The following is a 24,055-nucleotide window of genomic DNA, read 5'->3' on the forward strand; positions in this document are numbered from 1 at the left end:
TTGTCTGGCATGTAGATGTTAAAGTGTGGTACATACAATACACATTTTCTGAATTAATAGGGTTTAAGTGCGAGGTAACCATTGCTGACGCCGTTCTTCTTGTACGAGGTTAGGCGCTTCCTGGAGACGCTCGCCCCAAAATCGCACAAAGTGCTGAAGGGGAATTGTTAGAGCCAGTGAAGGGCACTATTGCCATGTGCTCCTCCTCGCAGAATCTCGGAATAGGAAGCCACACTTCCGTAGGAATGCTTTCTAGTTTCCGAAAAAGAGGTTTTGAGTCAACTTTAATTTTGATAATACGCTCTGATTTTTTTTTTTTTTTAATCTCAGGTATACCATCAGTGCCATTGGATCCACTTGTTGAATTTCTTTTTGGGCAGTTATTTCGTGACTTATTTCTTAGATTTTGCATTTTAGAAAACTACGATAAAACATCATGAAATTACCAGGAGTCCGTTGGATATTTTGCGAATCTGAGATCTCTGTGACCTTATTGGTTTCCTATGTTCGAAGTATATTGTTCTTGTAGGATTTCTTTCATCGTTGCTCATTTGTCATTGCCAAGAATGCTAAAGACTAAGAACAATATACAAATAGGAAGAATGATGGCATCTCCAATAAGGGAGATGGAAAAGTAAAATTAGACATGATCTTTTTTAAAAATTTGTCCAAACTATTGTATCTAAGGAGATTACAACAGTGCCCTTTGTCTTTTTTTTTTTTTTTTTTTTTGTAAGCCTTTCATCGAAAAGTTTGAGAATTCAGAACTTTTGTATTAATACCCATTAACAGCAAATTCCAGACCAGGAGTTTGGATAGAGGTAGTTAAGTCCTGCTGATTATTTTCCCGGGTATACTGAGGCCATACTCCGCCTTGTGGCTTTGTATGCAAAAGATTTTCATACTAGTTCCCAACTGATGTTGAAAAATGGCTTTTTGGCTGTTGTATGGCTAAGGGTAAAATTACATTTTTTAACTTGTGGAAAGCTGTGTGATACTTTCGTTGGAAATTACAATACTCTTCTGGAATCTAACATTGGATAGATTAAGGAGGCAAAACTGAAAGAGAACCTGTGAATAAAATCTCTAGATTTTAGGATTGACCTGAAATGACAGTTCCTACATGAAAATATTAAAAGCCTTGTATGAAAAAGAAAAAAAAAAAGCCTTGTATGTGCTTTTGCCTTAATTTATGTGTAATTAATTTACATAATTGTCACAAGGACATCAACATTTTCATTACTCTGATACTAGCTGTTTGCATTCAGGGAAACAACATCACATTTACTGAATTTTGTATGGTCAGAAATCTGTTTAAATCAAAGGACAATTGACAACAAATTTGAGAGGGGCTTGGAAAACACATACCAGGAATGGATTCTATCAACTATGTAACGGCATCTGACTCAGCTGTGGAAATTGAGAATCAAAGGTAAATGCTTTCTTTTTTTTAAATAACAATCACCAGATTTTTCTGGAAAAGAGACTAGATGGTAATTTTACTGTATTTGAATTACCGGGAAAGCATAAATCATTGTAGATAATGAGTGGTGGTAATGGTAATTTTCATGCCTTAGAAAAGGAAAACCTGGTGTGCACAGGCCTTTGAAGTTTTAACTTCAAACTTTACTTATAATTGTGGGACACATCGTTAACTCAGGGAAACAGGAGTATATTCAGGCCAAACTGCTATCTTCCTCATTAAATCATCCTCATTTTATAAGAAGAAAATGGATATCAGTAGGGAATCTTGTTTTAAAATCAACTTGTTCCTATATTCCACATTATCAGGGATGCTGGGCTTATGTATATGATGAGAGGTATCTAGTCCTAATTGTTGTTGATCTCACTGGGAAAACAAATGAGCATTTCTAGTATACTTCATCTTTCCGCTAGGATACTCTTGTTTTATTTAGAGGAGGCTTTGTCTTAGTTTAGCCTCTAGCAGTGAACAAGCCTGCCTTTGTGGAACTTACATAAAGGAAGATGATTTTTTGGCTAAGTGCTATGGCACATGGCATTATGGGCCACTTGTGGTAGAGTGGTCAGAGCTAAGTGATTGGCTAGTACTGAGCCCATCTTTTAAAAAATTACTTTGAACATGTTTTTCTGCTTCCATTTGTAAAAGAAAAGTATATTACTGGTAATAAACAGTAATATGAGGGTACAATTAATCTTTCCCTGTTTTCTAGTGATAACTCTTCCTCTGGTAGCAGCTTATTTAAAACTCAGCGTGTTCCTATCCCACCTAAAAGGAGGCAAAGAAACCCTATTAGAAAATTTGTTCACACACCTGAAAGTACTCAAGCAAGAGATTCATCTAGTGACTCATCTATAGAGCCAAGACCATTGACTTTAAAAGCTATTTTTGAAAGATTCAAAAAAAAGAAACGTAAAAAGAGGAAATACAAGCCAACGGGAAGATCAAGGGGAAGACCAAAAGGAAGGAGAAACACTAGAAGCTCACAAATAAATAAGAAACAATTTAAAGACAAAGGACCTGGCTTCCCATTTTTAGAATCAGAAAATGGAAGAAAACCATTACCTTGGAGAAAAATTTTAACCTTTGAGGTGAGTCTTTATGTATGCTGATGCACATAGCTTAAAATGTTTCAAATGAGTTGTTGGTCGCTTTTAGAATTTAGATGTACCTGGATCATACAGTCTTCAACTTTTATAATACTTCTCTATACTGCCGCTTAAATGCCATCCCCCTCCTTCAGCTCAAAGTTCACTTGGACTTCTGGGTGGAATCTTGCACTGGTAACACTGGGTGAATGTACCTGTATATGAAGTGCTCTAAGGCTGATTTTATACCTTGATCTTATCCTGTCAGGGCTGTAAACACCATTCCTAAAACTCAAATGCCCAGTTGTTTTATAGTAACCGAAGTGAAACCCACACCTACCTTTCATGTTCAGTGGCTTTAGGATTTCATTTTGTTCAGATATTTCAATTTCTGACAGAATTACTAGACAAATAACGCCAGTACTTAGCAGTAGACTCTGAAATATTTGAGATAAGTGATTGCATAATTTGTAGTCACTTGTTCTAGAATCTGATTTATTGGAAAGGATTAATACTCATTAACCTCTTTATGTTTTAAGGTGGTTAAAATAGACAGTTCTCTGCATTAAAAAATGTCTTAAGTAATGCCCAAACGATACAAGATTTATGCTTGTTTTTCTTGGTACTAACTTTGATAACTTGCTAGGTAGAACAGTGAATTGATACACGTGATCTCCATATAGCAGAGTAGTTAAATCAAGATCACTAAGGACCTTGTTATGGGGATCCTTGTCATTGAGGAACATAGGCATTTGCTGAGTGGAAGAAATTTTTTTTAAGTCCTTGACTTAAAATATGGTGTTTTTGGTACATAGCAAGCAGTGGCAAGAGGATTTTTTAACTACCTTGAAAAACTGAAGTATGAATACCATCTCAAGGAATCCTTGAAACAAATGAATGTTGGTGAAGATTTAGAAAAAGAAGACTTCGATAGTCGTAGATACAGATACTTGGATGATGATGGATCTATCTCTCCTATTGAAGAGTCAGCGTAAGTTCTATCATGGATTAGAATAATTTTGGACATAGGTTTTATAAGATTAAGTGCTTTTAAATTTTAATGTTGCTCCATATGCTATCAGTTTGTTTAGACTTTGATTTAATAGTAATGTGAACACAGATAAAATACTAATAGACTTAACTGGTATTGCTGTTTCAGTTGTATGTCATGACAGTATACTACTCATTGGGTTATAAAAGATTTGTCATCTGAGTGATACACTTTTTTTTAACTATTGGAGTATAATTGCTTTACAATGGTATGTTTCTGCTTTATAACAAAGTTGAATCAGTTATATATATACATTGAGTGATATGCTTTTAATATTGCAGAGCAGAGGAGGAGATTGCAACAAATCTTGAACATGATGAATGTGATATTAAATTGGTGGTAAGTGACAATTTTATCCCACTTCATTTTGGGAGGACAGCTGTTGACAAAGGGAGAATTTTATCCTGTTGTGTTACTATCTGTATTTAAGTTTTGAAAGGTTCAATGCCCTTGGTGCAGGAAATGCAAGAATAAAAATAAGAATTTTATGGATAATTGCTGAGAACATGAATTATCAATACTATATCAGTAAAAACAATACTATTGTAAGTTTTCATGTGTGGTGTTGATACTAGGATATCAGATGAGAAAAGCAGCAGAAGTTAATTTGAATTTTTAACATCCAGATGTAGTATCCAGGTTATTTTAAGTAACCTAGAGTTTAGTTATATGTAATTACTAACGCGGTAAAGTTTCAAGTTATTGCTTAGTATTGTTATTTCTTATGCAGGAGGATAATTATTTCATAATAAGCTCTGAAATACCAAAGAAGAAGAATGTATATTTGGAACAAGAGGAATATACTGAAGAAGCTGCATTGCCTAAAAAGACAGCATCAAAATCCAAAAAACACTGGACAGAGGACAGAATGGCCTGAAAATAGATAGGATTATGACTACCAGACAAGGTAAACAGAATAGAGAAAAAGGAACTTTATAGAAAGAAAAGATGATGAATGTGAATACATATGCTAGCCTTATGATAAAAAAGAACCTTGTAAGAAAACAAAAAGAATAAACAAATTTATAAAACTCCTGAAGTAGTAATTATAAGAAAAATAATTAAAACAGTGAGATTATGTAGAAAAAACATTGAGGCTGTTACAGCAGATATAATCACTTCCCCCAAAAATAAACGACATCCTACTGTTTTTGCATATGGTGGTGTATTTCTGGGTAAGAGAACTTAAAGGTGCCATTTGAGCTTTGAATCAAAGAAATAAGATTGTAATCCTGAAAAGAAAATCTTAGTTGCAATAACCACTAATGATTGACAGCAATAACCACTAACGATATTCTCCTTAGAGTACCTGGCAACTCCATTTTTATTTTTTTCAGAGAAATTTAGTGTGAAATGCCTATTAATGTAATAAGAACTTAATATTTTCCTTTCCTAACTACCTATAATCATTTTCATCACCACTGTATGTCGCAGATTATGCCACTCTATATACTTCATTTTACCGTAGCACTTGTGTTTGTTTTTGTTTAATTTGTGGACAAAGACTTCTAGACAGGTGCACAAATAAATCCTCTTTTGCAACCCAGAGCTCATTGTTCAGTATGAGTTTTGATACAGATAAGAAGGAACATGATACCTAAGAGAGTCAAGTGATGGGGGTGTATTGATAAACATAAAGATTGCTTACAGGACTATAGAGCTGATAATTTCCCTCATATCTTAAGCTTTTAAATTATCAGCTGTAATGATTTAGTACTCTAATTTTAACATTGACATGAAACAAAGATGGCTTCTTTTTTTAGGCTTTTATCTTGATCAGAGTGTCTGGATAATTTAAAAAGGTATGTCTTATGCTTTAGGTGAGTTTGGGTACAATTTGTGTAAATGTGATAAATTGTGAGAATTTAAAACCTCCATAGGTTTCATTATTGAAAGGCATTTTTGCCAATTTTAAATTTCTGTTCATAAGGTAATTTCAGAAAATGAATCTCAGGATTGACATGCTTTATAGTGACATTGTGCCAGTCTCACTTCGCTTGAATGAAAGGGTCCCAGAACTATAAATTAGGCAGTTATAGTCAGAATCTTGGATATTCCTGCTTCAAGCATACACAACATATTTTTAATCTCCCCGCACCCTTATACAATATATATATTTTTTATTTGTACGCGGGCCTCTCACTGTTGTGGCCTCTCTCCTGTTGTGGAGCACAGGCTCCAGACGCGCAGGCTCAGCGGCCATGTCTCACGGGCCCAGCCGCTCCGCGGCATGTGGGATCTTCTCGGACTGGGGCACGAACCCGTGTCCCCTGCATCGGCAGGCGGACTCTCAACGACTGCGCCACCAGGGAAGCCCTATACAATATTTTTTAGAAGTTTATTGAAGTATAGTTGACCTACAATATTAGTTTCTGCTGTGCAACAGAGACTCAGTTATACATATATTTCTATTATGATTTATCACAGGATAGTGAATATAGTTCCCTGTGCTATGTAGTTAAGACCTTGTTTATCTGTACTTATGTATATAAGTAGTTTGCATCTGCTAATCCCAGACTCCCAGTCCATCCTTCCCCCACATCCCCCTCCTTGGCAACCACAAGTCTGTTCTCTATGTCTGAGGCTGTTTGTTTCATAGATGTGTTCATTTGTGTGGTTTTAGATTCCACAAAGAAGTGATATCCTATGGTATTTGTATTTCTATTTTTGATTTACTTTGCTTAGTATAATAATCTCTAGGTCCATCCATGTTACTGCAGATGGCATTATTTCATGCTTTTTCATGGCCGAGTACTAATCCATTGTGTGTGTGTGTGTGTGTGTGTGTGTGTGTGTACCACATCTTTATCCGAGTAATAATCCACTCTGTGTGTGTGTGTACGTGTACGTACATACCACATCTTTATCCATCTCTTGATGGACATTTAGGTTGCTTCTGTGTCCTGGTTACTGTAAACAGCATTGCAATGCATGTATCCTCTCAAACCATGTTTTTCTCTGGATATATGCCCAGGAGTGGGATTGCTAGATCATATGGTAGCTCTATTTTCAGTTTGAGGAACTGCCGTACTGTTCTCCATACTGGCTGTACCAGTTTACATTCCCACCAACAGTGTAGGGGGGTGTTCCTTTTTCTCCAACACCCTCTCCAGCATGTATTTGTAGACTTTTTGATGATGGCCATTCTTACTGGTGTGAGGTAGTACTTCATTATATTTACATTTCTAATAATCAGTAATGATCATTTTTTCATGTGCCTATGTGTATGCTTTCTTTGGAGAAATGTCTGTTTAGGTCTTCTGCCAATTTTTTGATTGGGTGGTTTTTTTGTTATTGAATTGTACTATCCAGTAGTTTTATTTTTATTTTTTAAATTTTCTGGCCATGGTGCTACTCTTTATATACTTAATTACATGTGGACTGAACATGTTTACTAAACACGTCGTATGTTTTCAAGTTCTTCCTTCCCTTCAAATTTTGGTTTACCAAAATTTATGTTCTGCTATTAATTCACCCTCACGTGATGTGAAGAATCCCCAAATAACTTTTTTCTTGAAAACCTCATGGCCTAAATGAGATGAAATGTTGCTCCTAAAGATTATTTTATTTAATGTTATGCATGTTAATATGCTGAATGATTTAATAATTATAATTTTGATTTAATCTGACCTTTGTTATTTAGATTTGCAAAAGGGATATATTTTTCATACACTTGTTTGGCCAGTGCATTCTTTTATTTTTGGCTGCACCGAGTGGATTGCAGATCTTAGTTCCCAGACCAGGGATTGAACCCGTGCCACCTGCAGTGGAAGCATTGGAGTCCTGACGGCTGTACGCCAGGGAAGTCCCTACAGTGTTTTTAATGAATGCATAATCTAAAATGAGGTAGAAGATTTAAAAGTATAATGCTAGAAATGACTACACAGGACACAAAATTTCATGAATCTGAATGATATAAAGTTTAATTAAATACACCCAATTTGTCTTCAACGATTCCCCAATGGTCAGAACATCAGCCACATTAACATTTTTCTGTATTTTTATAATTGATATCAACTAATGAGAAAATGCTTTATATAGTTCTTAAGGCAAAAATTCAGTCAAAGTAAAAATTTTGCAGTAATCTGGGAATTGCATAGGCAAAATACATTGCAGTAATGAAGTTCTTAAAATCAAGCTTATATTTATATGTGGAACTCTTCCTTTGTTTGGTTCATGTATAATAGCTAATAAGTACTTTGCATATTTTTACCTGTTAATATAATGCTATCTTTTCTAAGCATTGTAAAAATACCTACCATGTGACTAATTCATGGGATGATTTCCTTAAATTTCTTAAAACATCCTTTGTGGTGTCTGTTACTGCACAGTTTTGAACTCATCTAAGAGACTGGAGCTCTTTCAAATAATTGTTCTCTTGTGGACTTGTTTATATTTTTTTAAAAGCAAGCAGTGGTTGAGGTCTATCCCGATGGGGCTTTTTCTGTAAACCTACATCGTTGGAAACGCCTCATAGATTAACTGTGTGGTTTCCTTTACTCATAGAACTCCCTGTTAGATCTGTGGGAAAGAACTACAAGACAGAGCTGCCAAGTAAACTATGAAAAACCTAACGAACTTTTTATCTTAGGTATTGGCATATCCCAATGATCTGTACTGTTCTAGGGTGTGATGGCTTAGGTAAGTTTTAATCAGTGACAGTGTAATTTGTGTGGGGGTAGTGGGGGGACCATTCCAGTTCAGATGATGAATTTAACCGTTCAACTGCTGAATGATACAGACATGAACTAAAACTTAATTCTGATAGAGCTGAATATGCTTAATATCTAAATATTTTAAGTTATATATTGAGGTTTTAATTTTTAATCACATGAGTATGGTATCCATCTTTTATTTGATATTTTATTTGCAGGAGTGAATATGATTTGAACCTAATACATTTTTAGAGGTAAGTGGAATATTTAATTTCTATTCAAGTTAAGGATTCAGAAGTTCTGAAAAGAATGTAAATTTTGAGAATAGCATTCCATTACTGTTGTGACTGCTAGTTAATTAGGTATAAAACAATTATCAGGATTTTGGCCAAAAATACTGCTGTAATTGTGTTTACAGAATTGGAAAATGAAGAGACAGCACTGACACGTAAATATGTATAATCGGATAGTTTCCTGTGTAAGTCCTATAGGTATAGAGAGGGTAAAGGTAGCAATGGCTAGGTTTATAGTTTAAAATGGAGTTAATGTAGTTGTCTCATTGGAATGACAAATAAACATGTTATAAGAACTTAAATTTTTAGAGATGTGTGAAGATATTTCTCAGATACTAACATTACAAACTTGAGGTTGAGGGTTTTTTCTGGTTCAGTCATAATTGCACTGCACGGTATCTGCATTCAGCAGTTTGTTCCTGCTGAGTGTTCAAAGGACAGTGCAATATAAATTCAGTATTTGGCATCGTTGGTTTTCTTGGCTCTGTGCATGTTAGACCTGGTATTTCTACTGATACAGTATTCCTATAGTTTCTCATACTGTTCAGTTTGACAGTCTTCAGTAGTAACTAATACTATTTTTCTAGGGTGTCAAATTCAGAACCAGGCAGATCCGTCTCCTGACCCTAAACATGTAAGGATTTCTATTTCTGTTGCTTCTAGTAGCTTTCCTTTCATTGATAGCATTGTTAGCAAAACAGCAAAACTTCTACACAAGTGCAGAAGTCTTTTGCACAGTGTATATACAAGCTTGAGAGAAATGTTTATAAAGCCTCATACAGTTGAAAATGGGCACTGTTGTTCACGGTGCCCGTAAATTGTTAATGTGGCTACATTGAGAACACAGGTTTTGCTTCCATCACTGTAATTTCATTGCGGTGGTGACAATGAGACCTGCAACATTTTTTTGCTAGGCTCATGAGTAAAAATTGGATATAACAAGGCTTTTCAGTATTAGAAAAGATGAAGGGATAAATAGCAACATACTTGCTATATTTAATTTCTAGGGTCCTAAAGTAAATCACTTGAGGAAATTGGATCCTAAAGATTACAGGTATGATTTTAATTTCATTTTTTCCCTTGTATTTAATGAAAAAGACTATGATGTTAAAAAGGCCATTAGTTGTTTTACTATTTACCAGTAATGTATGATGTCATGATGATGGGCAAAATGTTCAACTGCTCTGAATGGGCTGAATGAAAATAGCCTTTCTGAACATCCATCTTACATAAAGCTATGTTTTAAAACATGAAAGCTCTAAGATAAAAGTTGCCTGAAACATGCATGTTTGGAAACAATCAGCTAAATTTAGGTGTGAATGAAAATGGAGCCTAATCAGTCCCAGTTGCCATCACAATCTTTTTCTGTAGGTGAAGAATTTTGAAGTGTGTCCATATTTGATTGGAGATCAAAGAAGCCTAACTAAAAGAATTGTGGTAAGTAATTATTTTTATTTTACCACACCAAATTATTTGTCAGGCTTTAATGGTCATTACCAAGGCTTTTAGAATGCAGTTTCTCATTTGCTGTGGACATGACCATAAAAAAAGTTTCCCACTAGGTTTTATTTCTGCTACTTTGTAGCATTCAGCCTGTTGGGAACATTTTATTATGTACTTGTATTTCCATTGCCTAGGTCAGCACTGTTCCAGTATAAATAGAACACAAGCCATTTTTTTCTAATTAGATTTTACAATACTGATACATGGGTAGTGACTATTATATTGAACAAGTGTGTGCCTAGATTGCTGGAGTTCTTTGTTTAATCCTGGGCTTTTAGTTTATTACATTACAGGTTGCCTGGTTACTAGAGGGGAGGCTGGCTTACATGAGCACCTCTGAAAATGGACCCTTATCTTTATATTTGTTATACAGGGCTGACTCACATGATAACTTCTTTTTGAAAGGTATGTACACATTAAAAATAATTTTATAGGTCATTTCAAAGAGGGCTGATGGGACCACATCCAGGAGCTCTTTACGCTGTGACCAAAGACTGAGTTCTCCACTGGATATAATAGTAACTTGATAGTGCTATGTTTTCCAGATGGAGATACAAGCTACTCATACCCATGATTAGTGATGTGGGAAAGTAAAAATAAATTTAAATATCTTCCAACTTTTTACTCTCTTCTTTAGGGCTATTTTATCTTGAAGATTTATGAGTTTGGAGGAACTAAGATGATTGGCAGTGGAAAGAATCAGAATGTGTGAAATTCCTTAAAAATTTATTGACTTAAATAACTTTGTGTTACACATAATAAAAAAACCCTTTACTTTACACTTTGTGTGGGAAGTCAGCATATATTTTTGGCTCGAAGTTTCTCTAATGTTTTCTGTGGAGGGAATAATAACGTTTATCAGTTGTAGTTCTGAGGTGCCTTAGACATGAAAAATTGGCAGGGAGGGCAGTGGCTGCTCACCTTATGAAATTCTTTTGCCCTTGCTCTGTTTTGGGCATATGCGTCTTGCTTTGCTTTCTCTTCCTTTTGCTTTTTCACTTCAGGTAACTGATGGTATAATCTACAAGAAATTTATATGGAATTAAAGACAGACACTTAAGCTATGTGAATTCATATATCTTCATATATCCACATATATACCTTAGAGCCCTTTGGTGCATATGGGCTTGTGCAGTCTTTCTGTCTTCAGGAAGAGACACTCTAACCTTGTTCACACCCTTTAGGTGACTGACAAATGAACCTGAGCGGAGAACAAGTCATTTAATATATATGTAATGCCAGATTCTCTTTGAAAACTGATGTGGAGAGTATACCTGTGGGTTTCTCCTTTACTATTTTGGTTTGAGAACTTCCAGAGACACGAATTTTATTCCTTATTTCTTTCTGTCTCTGTGAGGATCTCTCCATAAATGCTTTTTTTCTTTTCATAAATGCTTCTTGTAAGCTCCCTGGAGTAGCTGTAAACTTTGAAAGAGTTTCTGTAAAAAAAAAAAAAAAGTCGAGGCTATATGTCAGCAATATACAAATGTGTGGGGTTTCTGCTCAAGTAGGGGGAACCCCACTGGCTCCTGGGCTCTAATCTGATGCCCAGGGCATACATACCTGCACACACAGCTGGTTTCTCCACAGGATGTTCTGATGCAGCTGGACAATCTGAGTTTTGTGTTTCTGATAGAAGAGGCAGAAATTCACTCACCTAATTGTGAGAAAGTCACAGACTTTACCACTTTACCTCACTGTACAGATTCACAGCAAAGGTTCTAAACTTTACCCATTCTAAACCCTAGGTCTTTTGGAACTGCCTTTCTAGAAAGTTCAATTGTCAGCTTGTCCACTGTGAGCACATTCATACACGATTCTAATGTAAGAAATGCCAATGTAGAAAGCTAAGTAAAACTATCCTTTTCTATTCCCTAATCCTCAACTATGGGTTGCTGTATAAAATGAGAGCTATGAATTTACCTGAAAACAGCTCTTTGCCTCATTTTCTCTCTTTTCTTCTAGAGTTAAGTTTGCAAAATCCATTTCAGCAATACTGATAGCACTGTTGCTTATCAACGTAAGTTCTGGTTCTTCCATTATACCATGGCCACATTCTGTCTCCTGTACAGTAAAATTAAAAGGGAAACAGTATTCAAAAATCATAGCCTCAGAAACACTCAGAATGTGAAAAATATGTTCATTATGGAAGAACAACAACAGGTTCTTCAACTAAGGATAATGGAGAAGACAAACTACTCCGTGGGTTACAGAGCCAAGTGCCTGCTGACTGGGGGCTGTGCAGAACTGCAGTGTGTGTATCCCCTACCTATCTGAATGGCTGTTGGGCTGCAGCTGATTGCTGTATTGCTTCTGTTTTATGGTTTAGTTCTTGGGCTGCGAGGCGTGTGGGATCCTAGCTCCCTGACCAGAGATGGAACTCACACCCCCTGCACTGGAAGGCGAAGTCTCAACCACTGGACCACCAGGGAAGTCCCTAGACCACACTTTATTAAGGGAAAACCCTTTCAATACTGAACAAGAATTTACAAAAAAAAAAAAAAAACCAAAAGCTGCCAAGTAAGCCACCTTATATTTTGCTTATCTGTGGAGGGACCAATAGTACTAGAAGGTAAGCTGAAACCAAGGAGATTAATCCAGTGCAGCACACAATGCAGTTCAACACTTATGTGCTGAAGCACAGGCTGAGCCGCCATTTTTCAGGAAAGCTGGAGAAAAATGCGAACTGGGAAGATCTGTAAAATTCAGAGGAAGGTCAAATTTTAAAAATTTGCTTTCTCATTTCATTGGAGATTTCCAACGATTATGAGATTGACTATACCTCATATAGTAGCTCTGTTGCATCTCCTGCAATTTTGTTTAAAAAGTCCGAAAATGAAAACAAAAGTTACATACAACACAGATTTCACTTACCCAGATTGGAATAGAGTTCTGTAATGAAAACGATCCAGAACTTACAAAGAGCTCTGACTCTGCTTGTTGAGTTTGGTTTCCTATGATTGATGGAGTTTCTGCAGTAGTTGAATCCTCAAGACATTTTTCATTCTGAAGAGTGACTGAATATGGTGTCTGAATTGAAGTTCTTACGCATAATTGTGGATTTATATTTAAAACGCCACAGGTTTCTTTATCATCAGTGAGCCCTTGACCTTGTGACACTGTACCAACTCCTCTTTCTGACAGTTCTTCAAAGCCCAGTCTGTCTTTTACTGAGCACTCACTAGAGGCAGAACCACATGGAGTGCTATGCTGTAGATTTAACTGATGAAATACATTAGCCTCACCAGATGAACTGAAGACTGAACTTTGCAAATTTCCTTCAGAGAGCTGGAAATGAACACTTTTTTGCTTGTTCTGTAATATTTCATTCTGTTCAGAGGAAGAGTATTGATTTTCTGCCCCTTGGGAAGAATCTCTTGCTTCAATGCTGCTAAAAATACTTGGTAAGTCAGCATGCTGGCTTCCTTGTGAAGAAAATTCTGGCAGAAGTTGTTGAAAAGATTGTTCAGACCCTATAAGAAATCAGTTGATCATAATTATATGTTGTAAAACCTTCGATAGAGATAGTCTCTCACAGTTGCTGAGAACATTGCAAATGATAAAGTCAGGTTACTTAAAATTTTAGGAATGAAAACTGCTATACACAGACGTGAATAGAAAGTTAAAGGATGTCACGGCGATTTTCGAATAACTACTGCTCACACCATGTATTTTCTCCTATAATAGTTAACAAAGGAACTATGACTATTAAACACGAGGGCTTTCCCCCCCATAACAGAATACTGACTTTATAACAGAAAGACTTAAACATGCATGTGCATCTCGTATATGTTGTGATGTGTGCATATATATAAAATTTGTATAAAAAGTTTTAGAAGGATACTTAAACTGATAACTAAGAGTTGAGGTAGGGAAGTTGAGCAAGAGGCAGCACTTTTTATTTTATCAAAATAAAATGCAAACACCATATATTACTTCTGTTATTTAAATAAATATACAGAGAAACTGGTGAGGAGTGGAGACAAACCAAGAGCTACTAGGTACAATTTCCAAGGAAAATTGATATAAACAACCATGAAAAACTATTGAGCTTTATTTAACTTTTTTGAACTACATACCTTCAGTAACATTTTCTGTAGCAAAACTCTGAGCTTCCTCACGAGCCCAGTTAGGGTCAGGCTGCTGGTTCACGCTGGTGTTAAGAGAAGAATGCAGGCTGGTCCTCAGTGCTGTAAAAGAAGCTGTACTTTTGGGTGACAGACTAGAACGGAGGCTTTCACAGGAGGAATGTGACCTCTGATGGAAGACAACCGGGAAAGGCTGAAATATTAGTATTTACTATGTTGAATCAATCTTTTATGTTTCTTTGATATTATTCTTAATTACCACTTTACTACCACATAAACCACTTGCTTATTCAAACCCAATTCTTTCACTTTAGTAAATATGAAACAGACTTTGTTTAGAAAACAAATTGTGAATTAACAAGACAGAGTTCAGAGTATGTTCAGAATATATCCAGAATATATCATTTTCTGATAAGCAGGAAATATGCAGAGCTGCCTGGAAATAGAAAGACCCAGGTTTGAATCTTAGCTCCTTTATTGTATAGGAAGAGACTTTAAATTTTGCAAAATTCTGTTTACCTGACTGTTTAAGACTGAATTCCATTGAAGTAACCCCACCCCCCGAAACCCTAAAGACAAGTTTTTTTTGTTTTTTTGGGTTTTTTTGCGGGCCTCTCACTGTTGTGACCTCTCCCGTGGCGGAGCACAGGCTCCGGATGTGCAGGCTCAGCGGCCATGGCTCACGGGCCCAGCCGCTCCGCGGCACGTGGGATCCTCCCGGACCGGGGCCCGAACCTGTGTCCCCTGCATCGGCAGGTGGACTCTCAACCACTGTGCCAGCAGGGAAGCCCGACAAGTTTTTATGGGTCATCATAGCTGGAGATAAAACTATTGGGACAGAATTTTAATGCACCTGTTTTCAATCTTGGTTCTGCATTATAATCACTGTATCTGCCCATTCCTAGGGATTCTAATTGGTCTGAGGTACAGTCTGGGCACTGGTATCTAAAAGCTTATCAGATGATTTTAATTGGCAGCCAAGGCTAAGAAGCATTGTTCTGTTCTAACAGAAGAAAAGACAGTTTTTGGAAATTCACTGCAAAGAAGCATCTACTTTATTATACCTGGTAAAAGTCTTTGCTGTCTTGAGAAATCCCAGAGAAAGATGATGACGAGTCAAAATCTGGATGTGGTTCTAAGGGTTTAAACAGCTGACGATGCAAATTTGGAAAACTCTGCTCCAGTTCTGGAAAGTCGAAGTCAACTGTTGGAATTTTAAGGAAAAAGGACACATTTTAAAAATGAAGCCTAGAAAAGTAGTACTAAGAACATACTCATAAAGGTTATTTTAAGATAACTCCAATTCAACAAAATTACTTGCATTTTTTTCATTACCAGCAGGTGCTTTCAAATTAAGTCCTGCCATTATCTCTCATGTACAAAAGGGGCGGGTGGTGGCAGTGGTTTGACCAGAACCTTTGACAAATGCAAGTTTCCATTTCTACTAGCCTCAAGGTCTTTATGGGGTTAGTTAGGAGTAAGATGCCATCATGGTCACTGCTTTGTTACAGTAAGCTTTGTTATTCTCAATTACTTCATTTCAGGATCAATGATTTGAAAAAAAGAAGAAAAGCTCACTGTACCGAGTGTTGCCGCACGCCAGACACTGCACTTTATGTGCATTATCGCAAACACCCCTCCTTCCACTGGAGACGAAAGAGTAAGCTGCCTGTGGTTTCACAGTTAGGAAATGGTCAAGAGGTCTGATTTCTGAGTTCTTGTGCTCAGTATTGGCAATACTGAGCTACTGTAGTTAACTTTGCAAAGGTGAAGGAAGATCTGCTCATCTCTTCTACACTGTCTCAGTCAGTTTCCAAAGCCCCTCTCTCACTAAGTGCCCTCCTCAGCGTTTTCCATGTTATAACTGCTACAGCAAGCCATCAAAACACAAAGCTCAAACAATCACTACTTTCAACTAAAAAGGATGAAAGGTTAAAAGTTAAAAACACTTAGTTTACATGAAAGTATTTGTTCACAAATAATTTTACCCCACAAGTCTGTTTTCTCAGTCATCAAAATTGCTTCATTTATGTACTTGTCTATCATCTGCTGAATGTGTGTCTGACCAGATGTAAATGTTTCCAATGCAGGTAAAAGAGGTTTAAGGGCGTCCTGAGGGTCCTGTCTTTGATAAATAACTTGTGTTGAAGGAACTACAGAACTTAAAACATTTGTTTCCTCTTCTTTACTAGTGGGAGATTCTTGTTCCCTCTGGTCCACAAGCTCTGAAAACGACTCTGAAAATTGGGTTTAATGAAAATATTTAGTGTCTGGGTACTTCCTTTGAGACAGATTTTAGCAGAGAGGCATAGCAATACACATCGACAAGGAATCAGTGCAGCCAAGAAACGTGCTCCGTAGATTCCCACCAACATTAGCAGACCCTCCTCAACGTGCTACTGGAGATCGGCAGAGTGTCTCTGCGTCTGCAGCCCCGTGACTTCAATCACGATTAGAATGTCATACTGTCCAATATTCTAAAGGCATGATTACTTTTGAGATTTAAAGAACAATCCCTCTCAGCACCTTGTGAAAAGCAATGTTGGCTCTCACCGCTGTACTGCAGTGCAACTGGTGCTTCTCTTTCAATTTATTTATAAACATTCTGATATTCTTACCTGTAAGGCTCAAATCTGTGTTTTCATAACTTAAAAAGCTCCCAGTAGAAACAGTTATTGAAGATAATGGCTCATGATAAATTTCTTGTGTTTCAGCCTAAAAATTAAGGAGAACATTAGGCCACAATGTAGGAAGTAATATCTAGAAAAAACCCAAATCACCAACATTAGCAGTTATTTATTCTGAGCTCAGATCAAGTGTAGAAACCTTCATAGTTATAAAGGTCCGTAGTAAAGCCTTTTTTCATCATTGCTCAGAACTGATCAGCCTTTCATACACACACCCCCAGCCCACTCTCACTCCCCCATCAATAAGTCCTCAGTTATCCACTGTCACCTTTACACACACACACACACACACACACACACCCCTTATTGTTTTAAATTATTCTTTTGCTTCTCAGAACTATAGAGATCATGCATCAGGTAGACTAAGAGGTCTTCTGATGCTCAGATTTGGCTGTTTTCATCACTGATCCACTCCAGTAAGAGCAGATCTCAGAGAACATGGACTTTAATATTCCACAACTTCTGTAAACTAAAAAGACAATATGAAGCCAAGCAACTCTAACAATGCAGTACACATCAAGACATGACTAACCTTATCATCTGGCTTCACATTTGGACCCATGTACGTATGGTCTTCTTCCTCCGCAGCGTGACTTAATACTGCATGACTCTCAACCACAGCCTCACTGACCTTGACTAAAATGAGGAAGGAGGGGGAAGGTCTGGATTATGACAAATCAAATTTTTAGCACCAGAAGGCATAATTTCCTGCTTTCCTACAATTTTCTTTCATATTTTGCTTTGTAGAGTTGCCTTATCTTAGACCAAAAAGAAAAAAAAAGAACTCATCGTTATTATTCATTAAAAGCATTTAGGACTTCCCTGGTGGCGCAGTGGTTAAGAATCCACCTGCCAATGCAGGGGACATGGGTTCGAGCCCTGGTCCGGGAAGATCCCACATGCCTCAGAGCAACTAAGCCCATGTGCCACAACTACTGAGCCTGCGTTCTAGAGCCCATGAGCCACAACTACCCGTGCACCTAGAGCCCGTGCTCTGCAACAAGAGAAACCACCGTGATGAGAAGCCCACACACTGCAACGAAGAGTAGCCCCCACTCGCCGCAACTAGAGAAAGCCCGCGCGCAGCAATGAAGACCCAATGCAGCCAAAAATAAACAAAATAAATTACTAATTAAAAAAAAATTTATAGTTAGCACAATATAATTTTTCATGGAAAACTCTAGTTGTCATTATTATTCTATGAATAAAACCCTTTAGAAAAGAGCCAGTATAATGGGAAACGCTTTTGTCATTAATTTTAACTGAAGAAGGAAGAATATTCAATTACAAGTACAGTGTGATCTCAAAGGTGAGACAAATGCACATAAAAAAGACAAAAACACCAAGTGCAACCAGTGGTTGCTTGAGAATGGTAGGACAAGGAGGAACTCTGCTTCTTTATAACTTGCAGTGCTAAAATCACAATGAGCATACACTGCTTTTATTATGAATTATCATTCCTAATTACACTTGACATATTAAAAATACATAAAAATTATACTTTCTGTCTCACTATTAGTAATCTGGGTATTCTGAGTTAGTTTTTCTCTTACTCCCAATAGTCAACATTTGTGAGAAAGCCGGCCAAGGCATATGGTCATCTGTGGCTCTGAAATAGAATAAAATTAAAACGGCTCTGCCAAATATAAACTAAAATTTCTGTCTCATTATCCCCATGATATTGTTAAAAGAGATCATGAACATTAAAAGTATGTTTCTTAGATGTTTGTGTAAGAAATATTTTCTAAGAGGTAACCCAGGACACATACACATGCACACATATGTATCTGTATATGTGTGTAGATACATATATTTATTCATAAAATGATATCTATATTATGGAAAATATTATATTTAAATATAATTTGTTTTTAAATACTATTTTTTACCCTCTCCTAGTTCAATTAAAAATATATTACTGTGATAAAACTGATTTAACCATTAAACTGTTTTTTTGGTTTTTTTTGCGGTATGCGGGCCTCTCACTGTTGTGGCCTCTCCCATTGCGGAGCACAGGCTCCGGATGCGCAGGCTCAGCGGCCATGGCTCACGGGCCTAGACGCTCTGTGGCATGTGGGATCTTCCCAGACCAGGGCACGAACCCGTGTCCCCTGCATCGGCAGGTGGATTCTCAACCACTGCGCCACCAGGGAAGCCCTAAACTGTCATTCGGTTGCTTCTTTACACACTAAAATTTTAAGTGAAGAAAGTAAGAGATGGTGAAACTTTATAGTGAGCTTTTATTTTTTCTTAAGCAGCTCATTTCAAAAGCTAGTTGTGAGATGAGAAATTACAGGTTTACCATTTCGTAATCACGGTCCTATAACTGTTGTTATCTGTAACAAACCAAAGAAAATTCCCCCAGAGGAGGGTGACCAGGAGGTGACCAGTAGCACTTGGGTAGTGATAAGAATTGAAAAATAAAAATAAGGGAAAGAAGCAAGGTCAGAGTTAAATAAACTTCAGTGAAACTGCAGTTTTGTGAAGGTGTTAAATGAGGGGAGAAAATTCTTAACATGTCTGAACATAGACAAAACCATGAATACCGTCCAAACCACTAAAATGACCTATCGGAGGGCTTCCCCGGTGGCGCATTGGTTGAGAGTCCGCCTGCCGATGCAGGGGACACGGGTTCGTGCCCCGGTCCGGGAAGATACCACATGCTGCAGAGCAGCTGGGCCCATGAGCCATGGCCATTGAGCCTGCGCGTCCGGAGCCTGTGCTCCGCAACTGGAGAGGCCACAACAGTGAGAAGCCCGTGTACCGGAAAAAAAAAAAAAAAATGACCTATCATCTCCTTATCCTGGCTAACATGAGTGACTGCTGCTTAATCAAGTACAGCTTTACTTAGCCTAACTCCATTATTCCTACCTCCTAGGGAAGAATTTTGTAGGTATCCAATAACAGGATCACCCTGGCTTCCTGATAATATCCAATACTAACAAGCAAAGCCCTATTTCAAAATACTTAAACCCTCCTCAAAATCACCTAATAAAGCCCAAATCTTATAGTAAGTCCCTTCTAATACCCTCTCACTAATTCATTGGCCTCATGGTTCCCCACGGTGTGCATTCTCCCTCACTACAAGTCAAAGCACCCAGCTTTCTTCAATTACATGTGTGTTCTTGGTAGTCTTTGGCTAGAGGACATTGACAGGTAGAATAAAAAGGAATGCAAGTATTCACTGGCTAAATCTAAAAAAATGGTAATGGTTTTTATTTTAAAATGTCAAAAACTACAATTCATTGGAAATTATATTTTGTAGTTATTTCAATCTCCAATTAAAAAAGGAGAAGCTAAAGTCAATTTTTCTATAAACCCTCAAAAAGAAAATAGATCTTGCTCATCTCTCATTGTATTAAACTCTAGATACAACTAAGATAACAATTATCCAAGTATATGTGACAGCTAAAATAAAATCTGGTTAGAAAAGGCAACTACTTAAAAGGTGCTTTAGAACTAATGAAGCAGTACTGGAACTATGCTTTGCAGGGTCAATATTATACATATAAAATAGCTTGTTATAAATATGCACAAATTCAAAAGCGAGAAAATTAACATCAGTTGTCTGGGTGGCAGAATTAAGTGATTTAAAGTTTTTTCCTTGTAATTGTTCCTTAATACTTTCCAAATATTTAAAACTAAACATAAAACAGCTCGTTTAGAATGCCACAGATAGAATTTTTAAAAGATAATACTCAGTAGTATTTAATTAAATGTGGATTGTTACAAATAGGCTTAAACACAAAATGTGTAGAGTTTGCCAACTGTAAAAACCTCATACCCTTACATACCTCCTACTAACATTTACTTATTTAGTGAAAACAATTTAAAAGGGTAATTAATTATTCTCTAAATAAACTTCACTTCCCTCATTCAACTTTTTGTGTACAGAAATAATATAGGCTTCTTATGGAAAAAAAATTTCACATTATGTAAACATATGAAATAGAAGTGTGAAACCCAACCTCCAACAAAGATTAACCCATACCTAAACTTTGGTGATTCTTATTCCAGACAGTTTTCAAATGCATGAACACAGACTTTTCTCCCCTCATTTTTAACACTTTCACAAAACTGCAGTTTCACTCAAGTTATTTACCATTTTTCGTTACAAATAATACTACAATAACTATCTTTTGTCCACATATTCTTATGCACAGCAATTCCAGTTTCAACTTCTTTCTCTCTCACCTGCTTTATGAGAGTCATCACTACAGATGCTCTCCTGGACAACTGGGTGAAGATGACCAAATGGATCACAGTCCAGGGGGCTCCCAAGAAAACTCTGTTCTCGGCTTACTGAGACCCTCAGTGGGTCTCTGTCTTCATAAAAGTCTGGTTTACCTGGGAGGGAAAAAAAATTGACTCACTGGATTTCCACTTACGTTTCTAGTTAAAACTAAAATGGCAATTTAGATTATGGGTAAAAACCTAAACTCTTAAAGACTTAATCAGTGTAGCAAGAAAATAGTAACTGCTTGACTTTCACACAGCCTTTAATTATTTCACTTCAATTTTACTAAGTTTTTAACGAAACTCCTACTTCCTAATGATAGAAAATGCTTCAGTACCGACTAATCACAGGAAAAATGCCTGGAAAAATTATTAACCATTAAGTTTTATAAGGAATAATATACATTCATAACATAAAGTTCAAAAACAGCTACAGCTAATCTGTGGTATTAGAGATCAAGATAGGGGTTTACCCTGGGGAGAAGAGGAGGAAGAGTAATTGCAAGAGTATGAGGAAAGGGTTTATGTAGTTCTCTAACATTCCAGTTCCTGACCTGGATGGTGTTTACCTGACGGTGATTATCAAAGTAATAATCACTGAAATAAACACTTATGACTGAAATAAACACTCATGAAACAAAGGAGTGGGAGACACTCAGAAGTAGAAGCTAATTTACTGTGCAGAGCCCCAGAAAAACTTGGGAATTAAAGGCAAGAGGTATTACAAAAGGAAGGTGTGAATCAGGGAACTGAAAACAGGAGAATGTTTAAAAACATGTACATGGAAAAGATCCCTCCCATCACCTGAGATTCCTATCTCTCAACATCATCCCCAGAGAAGACTAAAGGTTTATCCTCTAGAGAAACTGAATCCTATACACTCTGCAATCAAATTTATAGCAGACTCTCAAACTGGTAAAGTGTCAAAGGATTACCTTTCTAAGGGGAAAGGTGCAGTAGTTGACAGGATTTGAACCTGTGTGGGGAAACCCCAATGGATTTCTAGTCTATCGTCTTAACCACTTGGCCACAACTACATGAATCCAATACACTCTGAATTTAGGGGGATCAGGCACTGAAAGGGGCAAGGGTGGAGGGAAGAAAAAGAATGCCATAAGGAAATCAGAGGTATTAAAAGAAAGTTTGCACCCTCGACTCAGATCCCCCCAGGTCTGGATCCATAAGAGCAACAGCCAGGCTTGTATCAAACTTGGAGGATCTTTCTTTGAAGAAACTAAACTGTAAATTGCTCAGGGAAAAGAACCACAGCTACTAAGCTGAGGATCCTCAAGGAAAAGCCACATTTTCCAATGAAATCCAGAAGTAAATAAGGTCCCCACGTATAGAATTTCCAATTAGCCATTCAGTGTTCCGCTCAAATATGCAAGATATTAGAGAAAAGCCTCTAAAATTTCAGACAGAAAAAAAAAAGGAAGAACCCAGACAGAGAAAATACAGGACCCCAAACAAGCAAAAACCTATAAATATTCAAAGTAGGCAGTATTTTGCATCCATGAAACAAGAGCAGGATGCTACAAAAAGAAAATACCAGAAAGGAGGGCAAGCTTTTAGAAACTATACTTTGAGAGCCAAATAAAAATTCCTAAGAAATGTTAGAAGAAAAAGCTGAGAAAATTCTCCCAGAAAGTAAAGCCTAAAGAAATGAGACTATAGGGAAGAAATAAGACTACAGAGACTTCCCTAGCGGTCCAGTGGGTAGGACTCCATGCTCCCAATGCAGGGGGTCTGGGTTAGATCTCTGATCAGGGAACTAGATCCTGCATGCATGCCACAACTAAGAGTTCGCATGCTGCAACTAAGGAGTCCACATGCCACAACTAAAAAATAAAAGATTAAGACCCGGTGAAGCCAAAAAAAAAAAAGTAGAATACAGAGAAGAAAATTGGAATATTATAGCTGTGTTTCTCAATATTAACTTTATCATCACCCACCTAAGGAGCCCTTTCAAGACTTTTTTCCTAATTGCCTCCTAACTCCATGAAACTTAATAACTATATATACTGTGTATCTTTTTTTTAAAATACTGTATATCTTTTTATGTACATTTGTGCTTTGGTACATAAAGAGTAAGACTTTTTCATCTCCCTGAGAAGCAATTTTCATCCCCTTTGGGGAAAATAATAACCTTGTTAAGAATGTATCATCCAATATTGCACTAAAAGATGTTCTCACAAACAGAGAAAATGATGTGATCTCAAATTATTTTAGCAGTGTTTAATATTTGGCTTAATTTTTGCTAAAATCCATTGCCAACTACAGAAGTAAATACAAGAAGAAACACCTAGGAGACTTGAAAAGTGACTGTGTCTGGTGAGTAGCATCAAGGGGTGGGGGGGGTGTAGGGGCAGAAAGAAATGCTGTTTCATGTCGTAACCTTTTAGCACTATTTGCCTATAATATTTTGACTAAAAGTATTACCCAAAGAAGTGTGATGAAGGCTATGATGAAAGCTCCCAAAGAGCATATGAGAGGGATGCCTGATAGCTCATGGGAAGTTTATGCCACACAAGTGGCACTTACCTCACCCCTGAAGGGAGGGAGTGAGACCATGAAGGGCCTTGTGGGTGAAGCTAGGGACTTAAGACTTCATTTAGACTTATTCCTCCAGTCAAAGGGAAACGAATGAAGAATTTAAACATGGAGCAATAGAGGCAGATTACTCTGAGTACACCATGGGAAAATGAATGAGAGTAATGCTAGACTGGAAACAGGGAGACATGGGAAGTTGTAGCAGCCCTTCAAGAAAGAAATGACAGCCTGAATTAAAAGAGTGGTAGTGGGAATAGAAACAAATGGACAGATTCCAGAGTTGACCAACTAGAACTGAGAAGAACTGGTACTCTGTAGGGTGTCGCAGAGGTATAGACAAGGAAACAGTCAAGACTTACATCTGGGTTCTTTTCATTGATAAAAGGCTGAAGGATAAGGAGGTGGAGGTGAGGGAATATATAGC

General features: G+C 37.1%; 2 protein-coding genes and 11 non-coding genes across 24 annotated transcripts in view; 9 read left to right on the forward strand and 4 right to left on the reverse strand.

Annotated features, from left to right (window-relative positions):
* Positions 1-196: 196 nt before the first annotated feature.
* Positions 197-10,849, forward strand: TAF1D (TATA-box binding protein associated factor, RNA polymerase I subunit D). The gene is given in 13 exon segments (XM_024731300.1): positions 197-1,432; positions 2,193-2,571; positions 3,384-3,559; positions 3,901-3,958; positions 4,350-4,466; positions 4,469-4,526; positions 8,211-8,260; positions 8,493-8,528; positions 9,155-9,201; positions 9,575-9,621; positions 9,939-10,004; positions 10,444-10,475; positions 10,708-10,849. Coding segments are annotated over 7 exon segments (867 nt in total). The 5' UTR covers positions 197-1,373; the 3' UTR covers positions 8,231-8,260; positions 8,493-8,528; positions 9,155-9,201; positions 9,575-9,621; positions 9,939-10,004; positions 10,444-10,475; positions 10,708-10,849.
* LOC112390391 (small nucleolar RNA SNORA40) lies at positions 5,086-5,212 on the forward strand. Its single transcript, XR_003001265.1, has one exon. It is a non-coding gene; the product is annotated as a small nucleolar RNA SNORA40 (small nucleolar RNA).
* Positions 8,036-8,166, forward strand: LOC112390387 (small nucleolar RNA SNORA18). The gene has a single exon (XR_003001262.1). It is a non-coding gene; the product is annotated as a small nucleolar RNA SNORA18 (small nucleolar RNA).
* Positions 8,318-8,389, forward strand: LOC112390392 (small nucleolar RNA SNORD5). The gene has a single exon (XR_003001266.1). It is a non-coding gene; the product is annotated as a small nucleolar RNA SNORD5 (small nucleolar RNA).
* Positions 8,952-9,089, forward strand: LOC112390395 (small nucleolar RNA SNORA8). Its single transcript, XR_003001269.1, has one exon. It is a non-coding gene; the product is annotated as a small nucleolar RNA SNORA8 (small nucleolar RNA).
* LOC112390385 (small nucleolar RNA SNORA1) lies at positions 9,338-9,472 on the forward strand. The gene has a single exon (XR_003001260.1). It is a non-coding gene; the product is annotated as a small nucleolar RNA SNORA1 (small nucleolar RNA).
* LOC112390394 (small nucleolar RNA Z40) lies at positions 9,717-9,789 on the forward strand. Its single transcript, XR_003001268.1, has one exon. It is a non-coding gene; the product is annotated as a small nucleolar RNA Z40 (small nucleolar RNA).
* LOC112390386 (small nucleolar RNA SNORA32) lies at positions 10,055-10,175 on the forward strand. The gene has a single exon (XR_003001261.1). It is a non-coding gene; the product is annotated as a small nucleolar RNA SNORA32 (small nucleolar RNA).
* Positions 10,503-10,629, forward strand: LOC112390384 (small nucleolar RNA SNORA25). Its single transcript, XR_003001259.1, has one exon. It is a non-coding gene; the product is annotated as a small nucleolar RNA SNORA25 (small nucleolar RNA).
* CEP295 (centrosomal protein 295) overlaps positions 10,780-24,055 on the reverse strand; it is a 47,040-nt gene continuing 33,764 nt past the window's right edge. For 8 of the 12 annotated variants that reach the window (XM_024731286.1, XM_024731288.1, XM_024731287.1 and 5 more), the window contains 13 exons: positions 21,040-21,192; positions 17,378-17,481; positions 16,777-16,873; positions 16,147-16,395; positions 15,223-15,362; positions 14,150-14,351; positions 12,945-13,543; positions 11,994-12,134; positions 11,634-11,727; positions 11,345-11,509; positions 11,172-11,271; positions 10,992-11,091; positions 10,780-10,904 (listed from right to left, as the gene is read on the reverse strand). In XM_024731286.1, the coding sequence (XP_024587054.1) occupies positions 10,866-10,904; positions 10,992-11,091; positions 11,172-11,271; positions 11,345-11,509; positions 11,634-11,727; positions 11,994-12,134; positions 12,945-13,543; positions 14,150-14,351; positions 15,223-15,362; positions 16,147-16,395; positions 16,777-16,873; positions 17,378-17,481; positions 21,040-21,192 (2,183 nt within the window). In that variant the 3' untranslated portion in view covers positions 10,780-10,865. Of the gene's footprint in view, positions 10,905-10,991; positions 11,092-11,171; positions 11,272-11,307; positions 11,510-11,633; positions 11,728-11,993; positions 12,135-12,944; positions 13,544-14,149; positions 14,352-15,222; positions 15,363-16,146; positions 16,396-16,776; positions 16,874-17,377; positions 17,482-21,039; positions 21,193-24,055 lie in introns of those variants that run through there. The other 4 variants (XM_024731291.1, XM_024731292.1, XR_003001252.1 and 1 more) reach the window with 4 other exon arrangements.
* LOC112390388 (small nucleolar RNA U2-30) lies at positions 16,961-17,032 on the reverse strand. Its single transcript, XR_003001263.1, has one exon. It is a non-coding gene; the product is annotated as a small nucleolar RNA U2-30 (small nucleolar RNA).
* Positions 17,175-17,254, reverse strand: LOC112390390 (small nucleolar RNA U2-19). Its single transcript, XR_003001264.1, has one exon. It is a non-coding gene; the product is annotated as a small nucleolar RNA U2-19 (small nucleolar RNA).
* Positions 22,037-22,118, reverse strand: TRNAS-AGA (transfer RNA serine (anticodon AGA)). Its single transcript has one exon. It is a non-coding gene; the product is annotated as a tRNA-Ser (tRNA).

The sequence above is a fragment of the Neophocaena asiaeorientalis genome, unplaced genomic scaffold (genome assembly GCF_003031525.2).
Source record: "Neophocaena asiaeorientalis asiaeorientalis breed wild unplaced genomic scaffold, Neophocaena_asiaeorientalis_V1.1 scaffold143, whole genome shotgun sequence".
NCBI lineage: Eukaryota > Metazoa > Chordata > Mammalia > Artiodactyla > Phocoenidae > Neophocaena > Neophocaena asiaeorientalis.